The sequence below is a fragment of the Leptopilina heterotoma genome, unplaced genomic scaffold, assembly GCF_015476425.1.
Source record: "Leptopilina heterotoma isolate Lh14 unplaced genomic scaffold, ASM1547642v1 Lhet_113, whole genome shotgun sequence".
In the NCBI taxonomy this organism is placed as follows: Eukaryota; Metazoa; Arthropoda; class Insecta; order Hymenoptera; family Figitidae; genus Leptopilina; species Leptopilina heterotoma.
This window is the reverse complement of record NW_025110832.1, coordinates 1288101-1307273: the sequence shown is the minus strand read 5'-3', so window position 1 is coordinate 1307273 and position 19173 is coordinate 1288101. Positions and strand designations below refer to the sequence as shown.

At 30.4% G+C, this 19173-nt stretch overlaps 1 protein-coding gene across 1 annotated transcript in view; it reads left to right on the top strand.

Annotated features, from left to right (window-relative positions):
• The first annotated feature begins 1530 nt into the window (after window positions 1-1530).
• LOC122505139 (liprin-alpha-1) overlaps window positions 1531-19173 on the top strand; it is a 34831-nt gene continuing 17188 nt past the window's right edge. Inside the window, exons 1-9 of the mRNA XM_043616608.1 lie at window positions 1531-1601; window positions 2191-2481; window positions 9666-9963; window positions 10231-10332; window positions 13234-13398; window positions 13521-13595; window positions 13725-13820; window positions 13941-14228; window positions 14319-14462. Coding sequence (XP_043472543.1) covers window positions 9715-9963; window positions 10231-10332; window positions 13234-13398; window positions 13521-13595; window positions 13725-13820; window positions 13941-14228; window positions 14319-14462 — 1119 coding nt within the window. The 5' untranslated portion in view covers window positions 1531-1601; window positions 2191-2481; window positions 9666-9714. The remainder of the gene's footprint in view (window positions 1602-2190; window positions 2482-9665; window positions 9964-10230; window positions 10333-13233; window positions 13399-13520; window positions 13596-13724; window positions 13821-13940; window positions 14229-14318; window positions 14463-19173) is intronic.

Genomic DNA, 19173 nt, shown 5'->3' with positions numbered 1-19173 from the left:
TTTCGTTCTTAAATAATTAAATTAATAATAGTTTAAATGTGTTTCTTTACGTACAATTGTATTGAATAAGGTCGAAAATAATTTTTTCAAAAAATCACAGTAACTGGAGCAGTCGCAGTAATTGGCGCACTTACCCTTAAATTGTTTATGATAAGGCGGCCCGCTAAAAACATTAATTTCAAATGGAAAAATGTAATATAGTTCCATGTGCGGGTGCGTTTATAAGTCCAACGCACAATAGGTTCGCGAACGAGACGCATGAGATAGACAAGGACACAAATATATCTCTGTCCTTTTCTAACTCATGCTTTGCGTTCGCGAACGACTTTCGCGAAGCTATTGTGCTTAGGCCTATACACCCTCTGTCGGAAGAAAAAAATTTATCGAATAATGTCGAAATTGATCGAAACTGCGATGACACCTGACTGTAAAGGTGTTTCTACAATAGCTTCACAAATACATTTGTATTTGTCTTGCCTGATTTCAAACAGTGGTCGCTCTTTAAAAATGGCTGCTTGAACATAATTTCAAAAGGATTTTTCTCCTAATTTGGACAGTTATTGGAAAGTCGGAAAAAATACCAGTTATTCTGAATATTTATTCTTTCATTTGCGCACAAAAAATTGAAAATCCAATATAATACACGACGTCAGGAAGTAAAATTAGAAAATTTTATGGTCTCATTAGATGCTGCCCTCTGGCGATAATTTTATGTGCCCCACATTTGTTTAACTTTTTTCTATTTTACTTCCTATCGTAAATGTAAATAAATCTTTTACTTCTTGCGCGCAAATGAAAGATAAAATATTCAGGATAAATCTGGTATTTTTCCGATTTTGCAATTACTGTTCGAATTGGGAGAAAAATGCTTTTAAAATCAAGTATACGTTTAGGCAGTCATTTTTAAAAGGCGATCATTGTGCAACACCATTAATGAGAGTGAAAAGGATAGTGATATTCGACTATCTCTTTTGCACATGTAAAATTACTTCCCGATAGGGAGTTCAACAAAATTTGTAACTATTTTAAAATTTACACTTTAATTTAAAAATATTAGTAGCAATTAACCATTAAAATTTGTTTATTTACGAATTCTAACATTTAAAGCCATTACTGTAAAGCACTATTGAAAAGATTGAAAGCACAAAGAAGAAAGAAAGATGCCCGAGGCACGCATCGAAGCACCGTACAAGGCACTCATTTACAGGGTGTTTCAATCGGCATTCACTCTGCGCGTCATAGCGCGAGTGACGCTTTGACTTTTTTACGCCAACATGTGACGGCACCTTTATGTTCTGTCCTTGTTCAACTCACGTGAACGTGTGCGCTAGAAAAGGATGTCAAAGTCCATACTTTCCAAATTGACAGAACCCGAATTCAGCCCATTTGATCGTAGCGCTCATAATGTCCGATTTGAGAAGTGCAGGCTCCTGGACAGAATACGACTCTCCTCCTCCCACTACATACTCTAGAGTCCAGATCTGTTTATATGATTGTGACAGAACCTGATGTCTAAAGTAGTGTTAGTGCGTAAATGCCCTAGCGTGTAGCCCCAGCAGTAGAGTAGCCAAAGTGAACTAGTGAATGAAAGGTGTGTCAATGTTAGTTTTCTAATAAAAAAAAAATGTTAAAATATTGCACAGCAACTATTAGACACTGCAGAGATTATGCTTTTACTTTGCCTATTGATTTACATTCTCCTTTTTCAATTGTAAAGTCAGTGTAATGTCGAGTGACAACCGACGACTGTCTTGTCTTTAGGGTCGATAGACATTTGCAGTTGCATTGTGCATTCTTTTTTTTCTCTAAAAATTCCAATAATTTTCAAAAACCCCTAGAAATAATGCCTTCGCTGTTTAGAAAACAAGTAGCATTGAGAGAATCGAAACTAGAAGTGCATTTAATTAACATTATTTTCGATATTTGAGAGTATTTTCTAATTTTAACTGATGGGAAATATTTTTCTGTCCCTCAGTTCTTAGCCGGCTTTGATTGTGTTATTTAGAAAGAATCTATTGCAGTTTAGTGTGAGACTCGGATTTGTTGGTTGATTTAAAGTCTAAATTCTAGGCATATTCCTATTGACGACAAGCAGAGTGCGTGTGAGTGTGTGAGTGCATGTGTATACGCATGTGTGTCTATGGCTATCAATGCATTTAAATATGTTTATTTTCATACTTTTAATGACAGGTAAAAGAAGTATTTCTTTGAGTTTTTTTCTTTGGTAACGCCTAAACAGTTGATACTTAGTATTGTATGTGGAAATCCGGTAACCTGAACTTTAAAGGACATGGAGGCCAATTGATAAAGTGAAGTCTTGAATCGCAAGTGTTAAATATACAACATTGCTGGATTTATCCTTATAATCCGACATTGTTAACCCTTCATTATTGAAGTGACAGTGTTTAATGTTTTGTCAGCTGCACTAGTTCGAATCTTGAGATTCAAAGATGATCATGAGTGTGGAATTCTCGTTCTAAGGTAATAATTATTCTCTTCATTATAATTATTAATTCATTTATTCTTTTTTTTTAAATAAAAATTAATATTTCTAAAAATGTGTTAATGAAAGAAATAGTGTAGAATTTCAGAAGCTCACATTTAACTCTGCTTTTTTTTCTTCTCAAATGACTTGATTTCGTAATAAATTAACAAAACAGTTTTTTTTCTAACAAAAAGATGAATGATTTACGGTGTTGATTATTCTAAGCTATAAAAACTGAATATTATGGTAATTTTTAAAAAAATACTCCAATGCTTAAGCATTGAAGTGAATCTGTATTTTATCTATAAATGAAAATTTTTTGAAGCAAAATTTTTTTTCAAATTTTATAATTTCGATTGTAAATACTTTTTTTAAAAATAAAATTGTAATTATAAGATGACTTTGTCTACAACAACCTGTAGCCAAAAAGGCAGAATAATTTTTAATTTCAAATTATATAAAATTGACATTGTATCAAATTAAAGACATGTTTCCATTTTAATCATGATTTAAATCGAATTTTTACTTAAAAATAGGTTTTTTAATCTTACTTTTAAATTTAGGGAAGAATCCAACAAAGAATCGGAACAAAAGATGAAACTAAAGTTACGTTTACGACGATGAAATTAAATAAAAAAAACTTCAGTTTTTTGTAATTATTCGGCTCGATTGGATTAAAAGTCTAATTAACTTCTTTTTATAAAAAATTATATTGGTTGCATTTGAATAAAAATTACAATTTTCTGTCAATAAGAAGCGATTTAAGATTTCTTATTGACAAAAAATTGTAATTTTGATTCAAATGCAAGTTTTAATTGCTTAAATTCTTGGAAATTAAATTCTTTATCCTCCTACTTGTTTAAAGTTTTAAATTCTGAAAATAAAAAACTTATAAGAAAACCATTATGTCTTATTAAATATAAAAACTGTTAATTAAGGAGAAGGTAGTCATTTATTTTTTCAACATGTTCAGTTAAATAGATTCTTAAGAAAAATAAAAGTATCTATTCTTTGTTGCTTCTATTACAAAATTAATTTTTTATTATCATTACTAAAAAGCCAAGATTCTGAAAAAATTTGATTTAAATAAAAAAAAATCAGACAAGTGCGAGTTTTATTCACATAAAAACATAGGTTTAAGAGCTCTCTATATTGTATCTCAGTTAAAAATATCTAATTGTTAGTAAAATGTCTGACTTTGTAAAATAACTAATTATTAGTAAACAAATAACTTCGAAAATAGTCAAATTTCAATAATTTTAAGTAGTTAAGCCCTAAGCACAATAGATTCGCGAACGTGATGCATGAGATAGAAAAGAACAAAAGTTATGTCACGAAGTCCATTCGCGAATCTATTGTACTTTATTCAAGAGAAAAAATACTGAAAAACCTCAAAAACTCGTTTTTCGGTGTCTTTAACCGCTTTAAGTTTATTTTTTGAAAACAATATTTTTTTTGTATTTTTACAGATATTGGTCTTGTAGTGTACGATTTAAGGTTTCTAAAGTCCGCAATTTTTTTACTCTCTAAATTTGAATTAGTAAAATTTACTTATGAACTTGAATCGACAAATTTTTTTTTAAAAATTTAAAAATGAAAATTTTTTTTACAATTTTTTAAACTGATGCACATTTTTTAAAAATTGCAGACAAAATTTGAAACTTAAATAGATGTCATCATTCAAGTCTCATCTTTAATTTAAGACCAAAAAAGTTTAAAAAATCTTATTGGGTTCGCAAGATATCATTATAAATGTCAGAGCATTTTCAGTCAAAAACCGTACAAAATTTACTATTTCAATGCATTTTGTCCAAAAACAAGCTCTGACATTTATAATGATATCTCGCAAACCGAATAAGATTTTTTAAATTTTTTTGTCTTAAGTTGAGACTTGAAGGATGACATCTATATAAGTTTTAAATTTTGTCTATAATTTTTAAAAAATATGCAGAAGTTTAAAAAACTGTAAAAACAATTTGTCGATTGCTAGAATCTTTGTGTAATTTATTAAAATTTTCAATTGTTTATCATTCAACGTAGAATATTATAAGCTTCCGTAAGGTATATTTCTTAATTTTCTGACATTTGATTTTTCAGAAAAATCGTGATTTAAATATTGGTATGTTTTTGGGCCATGCGCGTGGAGCCGTACCGTACCGATAATTTCTGACGGTAGTGTAAATAAATTAATTAATATTACTCAATGATCGACGAAAAATAAAATTGTTTACAAAAATTAAAATTAGATTTCCAGACTTGAAAAAAAAGAACAAAAATTTTTTTTTTATCCCTGAGTTGAAAGTTTTTCTCAGAAAAATATTGTTAAGAAAATTACATTTTGCGTGATTTTATTAAACAGTTTTTATTTTTAATATTTTTATTTACAGATTTTCGAAAATTATCAAAAAACAGATAAAGAGGAATTGATTTTTTTTCACAGGGAAAGGAAAATCAAGATTTTATGTCATGATATTTCTTAATGCCTTTAGTTTCGCTTAATAATAATGAAGCGAAAATTCATACTTACCTTTTTTTTGCATTACATTATCCGTTTAAAATAGCCCCGACATAAGCATACCCTTTCTCTTCAAATAGTAATTGTTTAAACGCAAGAAAGATTTCTTGATACGATTGCAGGACCCTTCACGTTACTTTTTGCAGCGGTTGAAAAAGGGCTTTTATTTCTATATTTAAAATTGTACAAAAATTCCCTTCAAAATTTTAACTTAATAGAAATCTTTATTTAAAAATTATTTTTAAAAATTTATTTTTGTTAAAATTTTTTTAATTTTTTGGGGCTTGTAACTTTGCTTTTTCCACTTTTTGACATAAAAATATCAATGTATTCTGTCTGATGTAATTTGTAGTTACACTTCTTGTATATGAAGAAAAGCGTGCGAATAAAAATCTGTTTTTTATTAACATCTGACACCATTAAGAAAGAAATGAGAGATGGATCAGGAAGCAGAAATGAATGTTACTATCATGTTTCGTACAAATACCTATATTTCATAACAAATTTCTTGCAATAGGAGCCAATACTTTGATACATGGCTTTTGTACTCTCTAAATCTGAATGAGTGAAAAGACTTCCACGTAAAAAAATAAGTGCCTTACACTTAGAATAAGTGAAATTCAACTTTTTGCGTTGAAGACTTTTGAAACATAAATAAGTGAATATGCACTTATTCAGATTTAGAAAGTAGAAAAAACAACGCCTAAAATAAATAATCGCGTTGCTTTTGACGTACAACAAAAAATTTTGGGGCACATGACTCATCCCAAATTATAATCATTATAATAATTGTTATTTAATGGAAAAATCTTAATGATCATCATTTACTCGAAAGGTAGGTACATTGAAAATAAATATTTGTTATAATTTTTTTAATAAAATTTTATTTATAAAGATTTTCTAAATATTATAATAATATTTGGTAAATCTTATTTTCAAAACATAAGTTATCGTTATCATCCAGCAGAGTATGAACGTAATCCGTGTGGGGGCAGTTTTACCATACAGCCGGTTATGTATGGTAAAACTGCCCCCACACGGATTACGTTCATACTCTGCTGGATGATAACTTATGTTTTGAAAATAAGATTTACCAAATATTAGCTTATTTGACTAATTGTTTATTTAGTTATAAATTTGTAAAAGCGAAAAAATTGAATTTATCGAGAACGGTTCAATGGATTTCAATGAAATTTATATAATGTATGTAAACTTGTTAGGGGTCATTCAAGTATTATGCAAAAAATTTATAATAATTTTTTAACAAGAAGGGAGATTAAAAAAACATCGAGTCATACATGTTTTTGTAGTCGCACTTTAATACTTTTACAAAATTTAATTTATATTCTCTCTCCGTGTTGAATTACGCAAGTTTAAAATTATACTAATTTATATAATTGAAGAGCTGGATGCTACACAAATTATAAAAACTATTTATTCTATTATATTACATATAACTTCATAGTCTTGTTGTTCAGTCATATTTGACCGAATCCATTTCAAATTAGGCAAGTCGACAAACTTCAAGTTATAGATTTTACCTGTCACTGAAATATTTTATTCTACATGGAAAATAAAGAGACTAGTATTTTTTATTTTTCAAAAAACTAAATTTAACCAAGTTACGCACATTTGATCTTTGTGTAGTAAAACTCGAATAAACAATGAAAAAAAATTGTTTTGCTTGTATTTTTTTTCTCTTAAGTATAATTTAATTTTCTTTCTTGGGTCTTGTATATAGATGGTTTTGTCCTCTTCAAAATCACGTTTGAAATCTGTAAAAAGTTTTACAATTAACAAAATAAGGGATGAATTTCTTAAAATAAATAAGATCAATTTTCTCAAAACCCCCACTTTTTTATGTAATGAATCTTCTACCACAAATTCTTAAAATAATGAAGAACAATTCCTGTGAGTTTCAAGCTGGCTAAACCATTCTGACATTCAGGAGAATATTTTTTTTGAAATATTTATTTTCATAAAATATTAAATTGTTTACGTGCATTTTTAATTAAGAATAAATGAATCGTTATAACATTATTGGCGTGAATTTCCGAGAATAAATGAAATGTTATAACAATTCATTTGTTCTAGATAATGCATGTCAACAATTTGAAATTTGCGAAAATAAATACTTCAAAAAAAAAAAAATTCTCCTGAATGCCAGAATGGTTTAGCCCGCTTGAAACTCACAAGAATTGTACTTCATTATTTTAAGAATTTTTGGTAAAAATTTCATTATAATCAAAGCTGGGGTTTTTGAGAAAATATTGATCTTATTTATTTTTAGAAAATCATCCCCTATTTTGTCAATTTTAAAGCATTTTACAAGTTTTACCAACGGGATTTTGAAGAGTACATAACCATCTACAAGACCCAAGAAAGAAAATTAAATTATACTTAAGAGAAAAAAACACAAGAAAACAAATTTTTTTTTTATTTACAATATTTAAAAATCTGTAAAAATAAAATTCGATTCAAAAATATATAACAAATATGTATGCTGTCGTACCCGTCTTCGACGGGTTTTAGATTCTACCAATACATTTAACAATGTTTATACCAATCTGGAAAATCAGAAAATAGCCGGGAATTTAAATTGACCGGAAAATAAATAATAAGTTACCATTAGCTACTTCGGTAGTATAATATTACTATTTGAATAGTCTCCACCCTTTGGTAAAAAATCTAATAATTTGAAAAATTAGCAAAAATTCAAAAACCCGAATTTCTTAAAATTCAACATTTTTTCCTCTCTTTTATGGGATTTAGCTTCATTATTTTTGTGCTTTTGGAAAATACTGTACCTATTAAATTGTCTCGACTCTTTGGTAAAAAATCTAAAATTATCAAAAATTCGAAAAAATTCAAAAACCCGAATTTCTTAAAATTCAACATTTTTCCTTCTTTTTTATGGAATTTAGCTTCATTATTTTTGTGCTCTTTAAAAATACTTTACTTATTTAATAGTCTTCACCCTTTGGTAAAAAATCTAATATTTTGGAAAATTAGCAAAAATTCAAAAAACTGAATTTCTTAAAATTCAACATTTTTCCTTCTTTTTTATGGCATTTAGCTTCATTATTTTTGTGCTCTTCAGAAATACTTTACTTATTTAATAGTCTTCACCCTTTGGTAAAAAATCTAATATTTTGGAAAATTTGCAAAAATTCAAAAACCCGAATTTCTTAAAATTCAACATTTTTCCTTCTTTTTTATGGCATTTAGTTTCATTATTTTTGTGCTTTTCAAAAATACTTAACCTAATTTGTTATCTCCACCCTTTGGTAAAAATTCTAAAATTATGGAAAATTTGCAAAAATTCAAAAACCCGAATTTCTTAAAATTCAACATTTTTCCTTCTTTTTTATGGCATTTAGCTTCATTATTTTTGTGCTTTTCAAAAATACGTCTTTTTTATAAATTTTATTGTAGAAATGGGTTGTCTTTATCGGAAAAAGTTAGCTAAGGATAGTTTTGCATTCATTTTACAAAAAATAAAAAATTTGCATTTTTTTGATTTTTCGAATTTTTTGGAAAAATGTCATAACTTTCGTTCAAGTTAATATTTTTTAATCGGATAAGGCTATGATTTTAAGTTACGTTAATACCTAATAGACTGCCAAATTTCAATTGATGCGCGAACAAAGTTTTCCATACAAGCAGACAGACAGACAGAAATTTTTTTTTTACATTTTTCGAATTCTAATGTCTCAAAACGAAAAAGTATATAAAAATTTTCAAGTTTGGAGCAATGTACAGACAGAAGTCTGATTTTATTAATATAGATAAAGATTATAATTTGGGAGGTGTCATGCGCTCTAAAGTTTGTTAGTGCTTTTAAATTTTAAACTGCTGGCTTCCCAGTGTCAAATTCAAATGTCAAATTGTCAAATTAAATTTGACAATAAGTGCTATACATGGCCTAAAAATTTCTAATTTAATATCAGTTTTTAGAAATCCAATATGGCGGAAAAAATTAAAAAATTTAAGCTATTAAATTATAAGAATAACACGACTTTTTAAATTTTTTCCGCCATATTGGATTCGACATATTAAATTTCTAAAAACTGGTATCAAATTAGAGATTCTTAGGCCATGTAAAATTTTAACCAAAACTCAAAGTAGCATTTTGTTTATGTTATAACATTTAAATATTGACAAAAACGGCTTTTTGCAAACATTTAAAGGTTAGAATATCTCTGAACAGTGGCGGATCCAGTAGGGGTTGTTAACCCCCCCCCCCTAAGAGTCAAATATTCCTATGAGATAGAAAGAAGAAGTCTTGTCTGGATCCGTCACTGTCTCTGAATCCAGACGTGTTGGAAGAATTTTAAGGTTATTTTCGGATTCAGCGTAAAAAATACATTATAAATTACTATTGCAGTTTGTCGGTCTAAAATTTCTAGGCCTGTGAAATAATTTTAAAAAATCATCACCAAATTTTACATTTTTGTAATTAAAAAGACATTTTAACCCTCTGCCTACGCAAATGACCGTTATCGACAATTAGGTTCGGATTCCATTGATTTATTTTATTATTCGTAAAGGATGGGGAAATGTAAATGACCCAAAGGGCCATACACTTGAAAGTCATAAATAAATTTTTTGTTTGTTAATACAATATTTAACTAAAATTAATCTTTAATGTTGTATTATTTTCAGAATAATTTGAATAGTTTGGAATAATACAGAAACAAATTATTTTCACAAAATGTGGAATATGATGTGTGACGTAATGCCAACTATCGTGGAAGATAGTATCAGCCAGCGAAGCTCTCAGTTCTCTGGTGAAGATGCTAATTTTGAGCAACTTATGGTTTCTATGCTGGACGAGAGAGATAAGTTGATGGACTCTTTGCGCGAAAGCCAAGAAAGATTGCAAGAGGCAGAATCAAGACTTCAAGAATTAGAGAAAGAACGAGATGCTTTAAATCGACAAATTACAGCAAGTGTGCCTCAGGTAACTTTATATATAATATTTTCTTTCTCCTACATTTAAGTGTTTAAGCAGTTTTTAAAAGAATCACAGTAAATTTATTAAAATCGGACTTTAAGAAAAATTATTCAAATCCTTCGCGTTTCGTATAAGGTGATTTTTAATGAGGAAATTTGAACTCCTTATTCCAGTTTTGTACAGTTTAGTCAACCAAACTGTACTGTCTCGTGTGATATTTCCAAACAATTTTTTTCTGTATATTACATATAATATTTTTATATATTTTTACAGGAATTTTCTCAATTGACAAAAGAATTGACATCCGCTCGAGAAAGTATTTTGGAGAAAGAAGAAGAGATTTCAGAATTGAAAGCTGAGCGAAATAATACTAGGGTGAGTTTTTTACTTTATTAGTATTTTTGTTGCTTGTCTTAGTTGATTTTCAGATGTACATTTTCATTTTTTTTTATTTTTTAATCTTATTTCAAGTGGTATAATTTTTTGCTTTTTCTCTTGGATAAGAATTCCTGAAGTGGTTCGCAAATTATCGTTCGAATATGGAACATTAATGATGACTATAAGTTTTAATAATTCATGATGACACTTTTGGACCAGTACATAAGTATAATACAATATGATAGTTTATATAGCTATATTTATTTTTTATGAAAATGAAATTTTCTGGAGCTGGAAAGCTTTTAGAGGAATAAATATACATTATTATTACCAAGAGAATTAAGTCAATATAATTATTTAATATTTGTTAACCATATCAGAAAGATAGCAATCATTTCTATAATGTCATACATGGTATGGCAAAAGAATGAATCGTCTAAAATATTTCTTCAAAAATATGTATTTTGGGGCAAAATATTTCAAACAAAAGTTGTTAAGTTTAAAAAAGTGTATTTAAATTTATGAATGTTTTAAGCGCACAACTTTTGTTTCGAACATTTTTGCCCCAAAATACATATTTTAGAAAATATCTAAGGCGCATGAATATTATCCAAATGAGATTTGACCGAACTGCATTTAACCGAACTGTTTCTTTTACGAAATGTCAATTAATCGAACTGTATTTATAACGAAATGCCATTTTCACGAACTAACGTTTTAACGAATTGTCATTTTTACGAATCGTCATTTTCGCGAATTGTCATTTGTTCAAAGCGACATGATTACGAATTATAACTTTTGCGAAAAGTAATTTATCCGAAATGTTATTTGTATGAAGCGACATTTTTACGAACTGTCATTATTTCGAAGTGTTATTTGTACGCACTGACACTTCATGGAATTAACATTTTTTTGAAAAGAAATTTTCGCGAATTAATATTTTTCCGAAAAGACAATTTTACGAATTACCATCTTTTCGAATTGTCATTTAATCGAAACGCAAGTTTTACGAATTTTCACTGTTGCGAAATGTAATTTTTAGGAATTGCCATTTAAACAAATTGGAAATTTTACGAATTTTCACTTATTTGAATTGTCATTATTACGAATGACGATTCGCAAAAATGACAATTCGTTAAAATGTCAGTTCGTGAAGATGGCATTTCGTTACAAATACAGTTTCATGGTTGCCACAGAGCTTGGAAATCCTGGAAAACCTGGAAAAGGTATGGAATTTAGAAAAAGGTATAAAAAACCTGGAAATAGTATGGAATTTAAAAAAATTTCTGGAATTTTGTCTGTATTTAAAGATTTTTAAGAAAATTTTGTTCTAGCTATTGTTTAGGACCAGTAAAAAATTTTTTGACCAACAATTGTTAGTAAACAGAAGATGAAGTTCGCTCAAAAAATAATTTTTCATCTTCTGCTGATTGTCGGCTGTGGTTACTTTTTATGAATTGTGAATTAAATTAATTTTGATGACTTACAATTATTGGAATTGTTCTAGTAATAGTTTAAGATCAGAAAAATTTTGTTGAGCAACAATTGTTAGTAAACATTAATTTTTGACTGGATTTTCATAAGTATTCACCTGGAAACCGTGGAAAAAGCCTTGAATTTTATATTTATTATTTTGTGGCAACCATGAGTTTGATTAACTGACATTTCGTAAAACTAATAGTTCGGCTAAATACAGTTCGGTCAAATGACATTTGGGGAACAATCGTGTGCCTCGAAATATTTAAGGGGTTCCATTTCATTGACACACTCTGTATATATAATAATTTGATATTAGCATTAAATATGCTATTGTTTGATAATTTTATTAACCCTTTGAAGCATGGTGGGAATCCCTATTTTCTATTTCTATTCTAACTAACGCGAAAAGCGCAAGTAAGATGTCTTGCTACACTCTCACTAGCATATTTTCCGTTAGTTAAAAAGAGTTACGTTAAGTCATGATCACGCGATCCCATTCCAAAAAGACTATATAATCAGTTCCCCTTACTTGAGACTCAAGTAACTATACTTAAAAATATTGTTTTCAACTGCTGGGTTTTCTTGACAAAGTTTTAAGGGTGTGTACTGGGCTTGAACGGCAATGTACATCATTATGCTTCGACATTAAACTTTCTCCTTTGATATATTTAAAAGTACACTGAGAAAAAATGCGGATGTCTTAGTGGTAAAGTTATCAGGAATTGTTCGGCTGTTAGCATATATCTATTTCGACCTGACTACACTGTAGTTTTAGCACTCTAGTACCGTAGTGTGACGATAGTTATATGATTATTTTTTTACTAGAATGTAAACACCGTTTGAATAATGGAAAACATATTTGCTTGAGTCAAAGGGACACAACGAGAATACCTTCAGCTTGAAGGGCCGGAAATTCGGCAATGGGACATTAAATTAACCCGAAATGAGTCCTTAATTATGCAATAGGTCCCATCGTAATCCTACAATATGGTTCTGTCAGGTTTACATAGCTCAATCATTACAGTAGATATAGCGAAAAATCACGCCAAGACTGCAGTGTTCCGCACAGTCATTATACCATGTCATGACGTTTCTAAACACAGCCAAATTTACATAAGCAAACGGCGCTAATTTGGCAGTTTTTTTTCTCTTAGTGTAGCGAAGACACCGCCTAGGCTCGGTTACCTATCAAAGTACTAGTCGCACAATTAGTTTCTCTGAATGAACACACTTTACAAAATTAACCAACGTATCAAAAGTCCTTGACTTCTGAATTACCAAACTAATGATGGTTTTGCACGGATTAAAATCCATGCAAAGACGCTGTATGGAAAGAATGAATTTAAAACTTTCAGTTTATGGAAATTTGAAGATTTAAAAAAACTGTTAAGTATTTCTAAATAAAAAATATTTCAACAGTTGCTGCTTGAGCATTTGGAATGCTTAGTCTCACGTCACGAGAGATCCCTGCGCATGACTGTTGTAAAAAGGCAAGCTGCTGCCCAGTCAGGCGTATCATCTGAAGTGGAAGTATTAAAAGCATTAAAAAGTTTATTTGAGCACCACAAGGCATTAGATGAAAAGGTAAGAATTTGCACCCTAACTCAAATTTCTTTTTTTCGGCGCATCCTAATGGATACCTAATAAAAGTTTCTTAAATATTTGGGAAGCTTGTGGACAATAAAAATTTCTATTTCGTATTTTAGGTACGAGAAAGGTTACGTGTAGCTCTTGAGAAAAACGCTAGTTTAGAGGAAGAATTAGGACATACCAAAGAAGAGGTAAATAATATATACTGCGTTTTTTTTTTATTTTATCGAAATTGAAATGGTGTAAACGAAAGAAAGCTGCAAAAAATAACTTTTGAAAGAGATACCTTATTTCTTATATTGTTTTAAAAATTATTCTAGCTTCAGCAGTATAAAATAAGTGGATATCCACCAAAGACTGTGGACGATAGACCTAAGGAAAATGGCCAAACAGATGATAGTCAACAACATAATAAGGTACTTAAGAAGGAAATATCAAAATTATTTTTAAAGTTAATAAAATATTAAAGTCGTTCTAACCGAAATCAATTTCTTGTATATCCAAAGTGTGAATAATAAAAAAATTGTTTCTCGCAGAATGTAGAGATAAGTACTTGGCAACGTAGAATTGGAGAATTAAGTGGTCGAATAACGGAATTAGAGGAAAACTTATCTAAGGCCCAAAAAGAATTTTTAAGATCCCAAGAAACAAATGTTAAGCTACAAAGAGACTTACGGGAAAATGTTGCACAAAAAGAAGATCAAGAAGAGAGAATTGTTACCCTTGAGAAACGGTATCTTAACGCTCAACGTGAATCTATTAGTTTACATGATTTAAATGAGAAACTAGAGCAGGAATTGCAACACAAAGAAGCTCAACTTAAGGTAATTACTTAACATTGTCTTTTAAATACTCCTAATCATTCTATTGAAAATGCTTTTAAATTTATTTATTTTGAATTTAACTTTTTGCAGTTGCAAGAAGAAAAAATAAATGCAATTCAGGAAAAATTGGAACTAGCCGAGCAAAAATTGGCTCAGTATGCGAAAATGCCTGAAATGGAAGAACAATTAAAACAGAGAATGGAGGCATTGACCCAGGTGAGGAGGCCAAATCAGGTACGCAGAGGAATCAATATAATAGTAATTCATTGTTTTCAATTTTTTTCTGGTCCTCTGCCTTTAAATATTATTTTCTTAAGTTCTTTAATGTTCTAATTATGTTTTTCATTTACAGTTATTTGGTACTTTGAGTACAGTCAAAAAGTTTATAATTCCCATGTTAATTTTGTCCCATTTTTTATTATTTGTTTGAGTAGCGTCAAAATTATTTACTTGTCTTAGATTTCTTTTATTAATCCCCTTTTTATACTCTCATCCTATGATTAAGTATTTTATTTTCTTTCAAAATGGTATTCACTTGAATTTTATTATGAAAATTGAAATCTTAATGAAAAACTATTGGGAGATCAGTTGTGTCATTGGCATTTAGTCTCAAAGCTCAATTAAAATTGTGTGAGACAATTATTCCACCGAATTTTGATAAGTGAGGACAGTTTGCGTACGGAGATGCTTTTATTAATTATCCCGCGGCAAACCTCTTCTCTAAAGACAATACACGAAATTCCAGGAATTTTCCCGAAAGAAGTCAAAGCCAATTTTTAACCATCGCATTGTCATCATCACCCATTGCTCCATCACATCAGAATTTTTCTCTAACCCCAAAACACACGTCTAATCAAACAAGTAACTCTTGTTGCTTGGGATCTAGGGGTTTTCTAGGTCGCTAATTACGAATCCGATGTCATATTTTCAAAATTTAAAATGGCGAATGCAATATGGTGGATGGAAATTTGTGGAATTATTTGTCTCCCATATTAGTCTCTTTAAAGTCTGGCATTGGATTTATAATCAGCGACCCCAAAAACCTCTAGATGCATATTTGCATGAAAATTTAATAATTTTGTTGAAATTTGTCCTCCATATTGCATCCGCCATTTTGAATTTTGAAAATCTGACATCGGATTCGTAATTAGCGACCTAGAAAACCCCTAGATCCCAAGCAACAAGAGTTACTTGTTTGATTAGACGTGTGTTTTGGGGTTAGAGAAAAATTCTGATGTGATGGAGCAAATCGGAAATCTTGGAAAAAAATTCGATTTTTTTGGTCCTCTATTTATAATTATTACATATACACTGAAAAACTGTTGGCAGAACTGTTCGCCCAATGCGCTGAAGTGTTGCGTTAAAAAGAAACACGTCAAGTAGCGCTGCACAACAGTCAATAGCGGAACTGTTCTATCAACAGTTTTTCAGTGTACTGACGCAAATAAAAAATGATGCGTTATTAGGTGCGGGTTTCAACCTTTGTCTTAAAATTAACGAAATAGTTAAAAAAAACTTTTGGGTTCACGCCTGCATGATCTAAAGTTGATCTTTGCTTACTCAATTTTTGCGCATTAGGCAGTCAGTTCTCCCAACAGTTTTTCAGAGTAGATAATATTATCTCTATACGGTTTAACTATGATACAAATTTCAGCAAATGATCTTAATCGTGTATTCATTTAAATAAGTGTCAAGGTGCCGTCCCATGTTGGCGTAAAAACGTCAAAACGTAAATGCATGAGAGTGAAAGAAACAACCTTATATCACTATCTCGTTCACTCTCATACTTTGACGCCGACGCTTTGACGTTTTTACGCCGACATGGGACGGCACCTTCACTTGTTGTTCAAATACTCCGACAAAAGTAAAGCTAAAAAATTTTGTCTTATAGCGTTTGAAGATTTATTCAATTTATATAAAAATGTTGCCTATTTAAAGAATATTGCTTGAATAAGTTTCAAAATATGTTACAAAGTAAAAAGAAATTATAATTTTTTCTGAATTTCTTACCTTGACTCTGACTCGATCCCTAGGGTAAAAATGAACGCCATTTTCATACAAGTCGAACAAGTGAATGATTTTTACTCCCTGTCATCTGCTATTTGAAATCGCCGCTCTTGTGCATTTGGAATAAAAAATATCGTAAATAACACGGGAATAAAGGCAGACATCGACCACCACTCGTGTCACAAAAATCACCGTAAAGAAATGGCTGCCTTTATCCCCTTGTTGCTTAATATACTATTTGTCGACCAGTATTAATAACTTGCAAACCGCCTGTGTTGAACAAATTTTCATCTCCTTATATTATCTTAATATAATGTTTACGAATCTCAAATTTATCCTATACAAAGTTTCAAATCATACGTAGAGAGCCTATATTTAGGTTTTCTAGCATTCTAAAGAATGCCAGAAAATTAAGAGACAGGCTTGTGTTATTAAACAAAAGTCATTGTAAGAAAATTAAATATGAGCAACTTACAACAACCTAAACTGTCTAATCTTAGACAGCAATGAAAATAGAGACATAAATCTTACGGATTTGAAAATCTTATAAAATTTTGCGTTAGATAAGCTTTAGCCAAAATTTCTTAACGTTCGCAGTGTTTCTCAGTCAATTTGTTTCCTTTTTCGTCTCCTCAGAGCGGAACAAGCGTCTCCTGAACTTCATAACTATTATTTGAAAACAAGAAGAGTGTATAGAGGATCCAAATAAACACCAAGTTTAAGAAAAGGCCCATTCGATCCTGGGGAAACGTCAAAATAAAACAAAATGACCGAGACACTCATTGATGAAGAAAATATACACTGACATTTTTAGTGATATCTTGGAGACCGATTAATATTTTTTGTGCAACACCTGTAAGGAAAGTAATACTTTGCATGCCTGTAAAGTAGGCGCAAAACAGTACTTTGCTGCACTAGTGCGGCAAAGAGCTTACTTTGCTGCACTAGTGCGGCAAAGTGCTTATTTTGCTGCACTAGTGCGGCAAAGTGCTTACTTTGCTGCACTAGTGCGGCAAAGTTCTTAAACTTTTGGGTTTTTTTGGTGATATACATAGGTATTTGTTTTCTATTTGTAGAATACCTGTTTTTTACAGTAATATACGCGTAAAAAACCACGAATATTACGTGCGGTAACATACGTTCCAAACCCTGCTAAACAGTACGTATGTTGGCGTCAACTAGCGTTTCCAAACAGCTTTTTTATCAAAACCAAAAGGTGTTGCACAAAGTACTGTGTGCAACACGTACGAAAGAAGATTTTCCAACTTCGTGCAAATTGCTGCCCTCGCTTCGCTCGGGACAGCAAACTTTGCACTCGTCGGAAAACAGCTTCTTTCTGTACTTGTTGCACAATATACTATTGAATTTGTAAAACTAAAATTAATGCTGACATTTCACGAAGAAAATAATCTGAATTCCAAATATTTCCTACTATTTTTATAGACCAGGCAGCAAGCTGAACATATTGAACGATAATTGAAATTTAGAGAATTTTGTTCTGTGGATTATCAAATAATATATACTAAAATTGTGAAATGTTAAAAAACATTTAGCAAAGCTTATCTAATGCGGAATTTTATAAGCTTTTCACATACGTAAGATTTCATTCTTCATTGTTGTCTAAGATATCGTGAGTTTAGTGGCGCAGTATTCTTTTAATCCACTTTGGTCCATCGAACAGACAAATCCTAATAATAGTGAACATCACATTGTGATTCCATACTTGAGGGTAGCTGATAGAGACAGAAAGGCTTTCCTTGTCGAACATATGTTTTAAAGAGATAAGCTGTTCGCACAAGGAGTGTCGGTGCTGCGTATCGAATACGTATAAAACAGTACAGGTTCCGAATGGGAAGCAACGTTCATCCATCTGTTTACCCGATGACAATGTTTTTTTATTAAGTATTAAATATGTAAACCAAGATATCGCGAATAGGTTGCCTAAAATAATATGTTCAAGAACATGATTAATTAAGAGTGTAATTATAATATTTCCTTAAAGTATTTCGCTGACTTGTTTACCAAATAAATTATATACGAATTGAAAGTAGGAAACCTAGAAAACAGACAACCAATAAGTTTCCTGCAAAAGAGATGTGCGCATGCTCTTTATCTGCGTCATAGACAAGAATAGCGGTAGTGAATGGCGAGCACCATCTTGGATTCATTAACCTCTATTTTGATGTAAACGTATAACACTTCATTATTGCATTAATTTAGTAAATTATGTCGCAAAGTGGGTAATAGTTGTTCTTGCGTAACTCGGATGATTCTGCAATTGATGTTGATAATAAAATGTTTTATAATTGTTCATTGAAGATAACTTTTTCTTAAAATAAAAAATATTAAATACAATGACGAGCTATCCAATCCAAAGCAATCCAAAAGCGTAACGTCATAGTATTTAAAGATTTTTAATTTTTCAAAAAGCCATCTTCAATGAACAATTATAAAACATTTCATTATCAAAATCAATTGTAGAATCATCCGAGATACAAAAGAACAACTTTTACCCATTTTGCACCATAATTTACTAAAGAGAAGTACAGTAATAACGTGTTACACGTTTACGTCAAAATGGATGTTAATATATTCTCGTTTTCCTTTCGCTTCGTTGCTTCGAATGAATATACACAGAAATACTTCGCCGACTGAATCCCTTTTTTGTGATTTGTCAAGATACCGTCCCGGGGATCTGACAAATCATTGAGTTCCCGTCAATTCATTCTTTTCTTTGAAGATTCCATTCGTTGACATTTGGAAGTCCCCAATATATTCTTTAACGCACGCTCTCGCTACGGGTTTTCTCAAGATACCTTTCAGGGATCTGAAGAAGACTCACATTCTTTTCATTCCTACTTTCTCTCGATTTTTTATTTTTTATGATTCCTCAACGGGATCAGGAATAAATCGAGTCCTTTTTCTTTGATTTTACTCT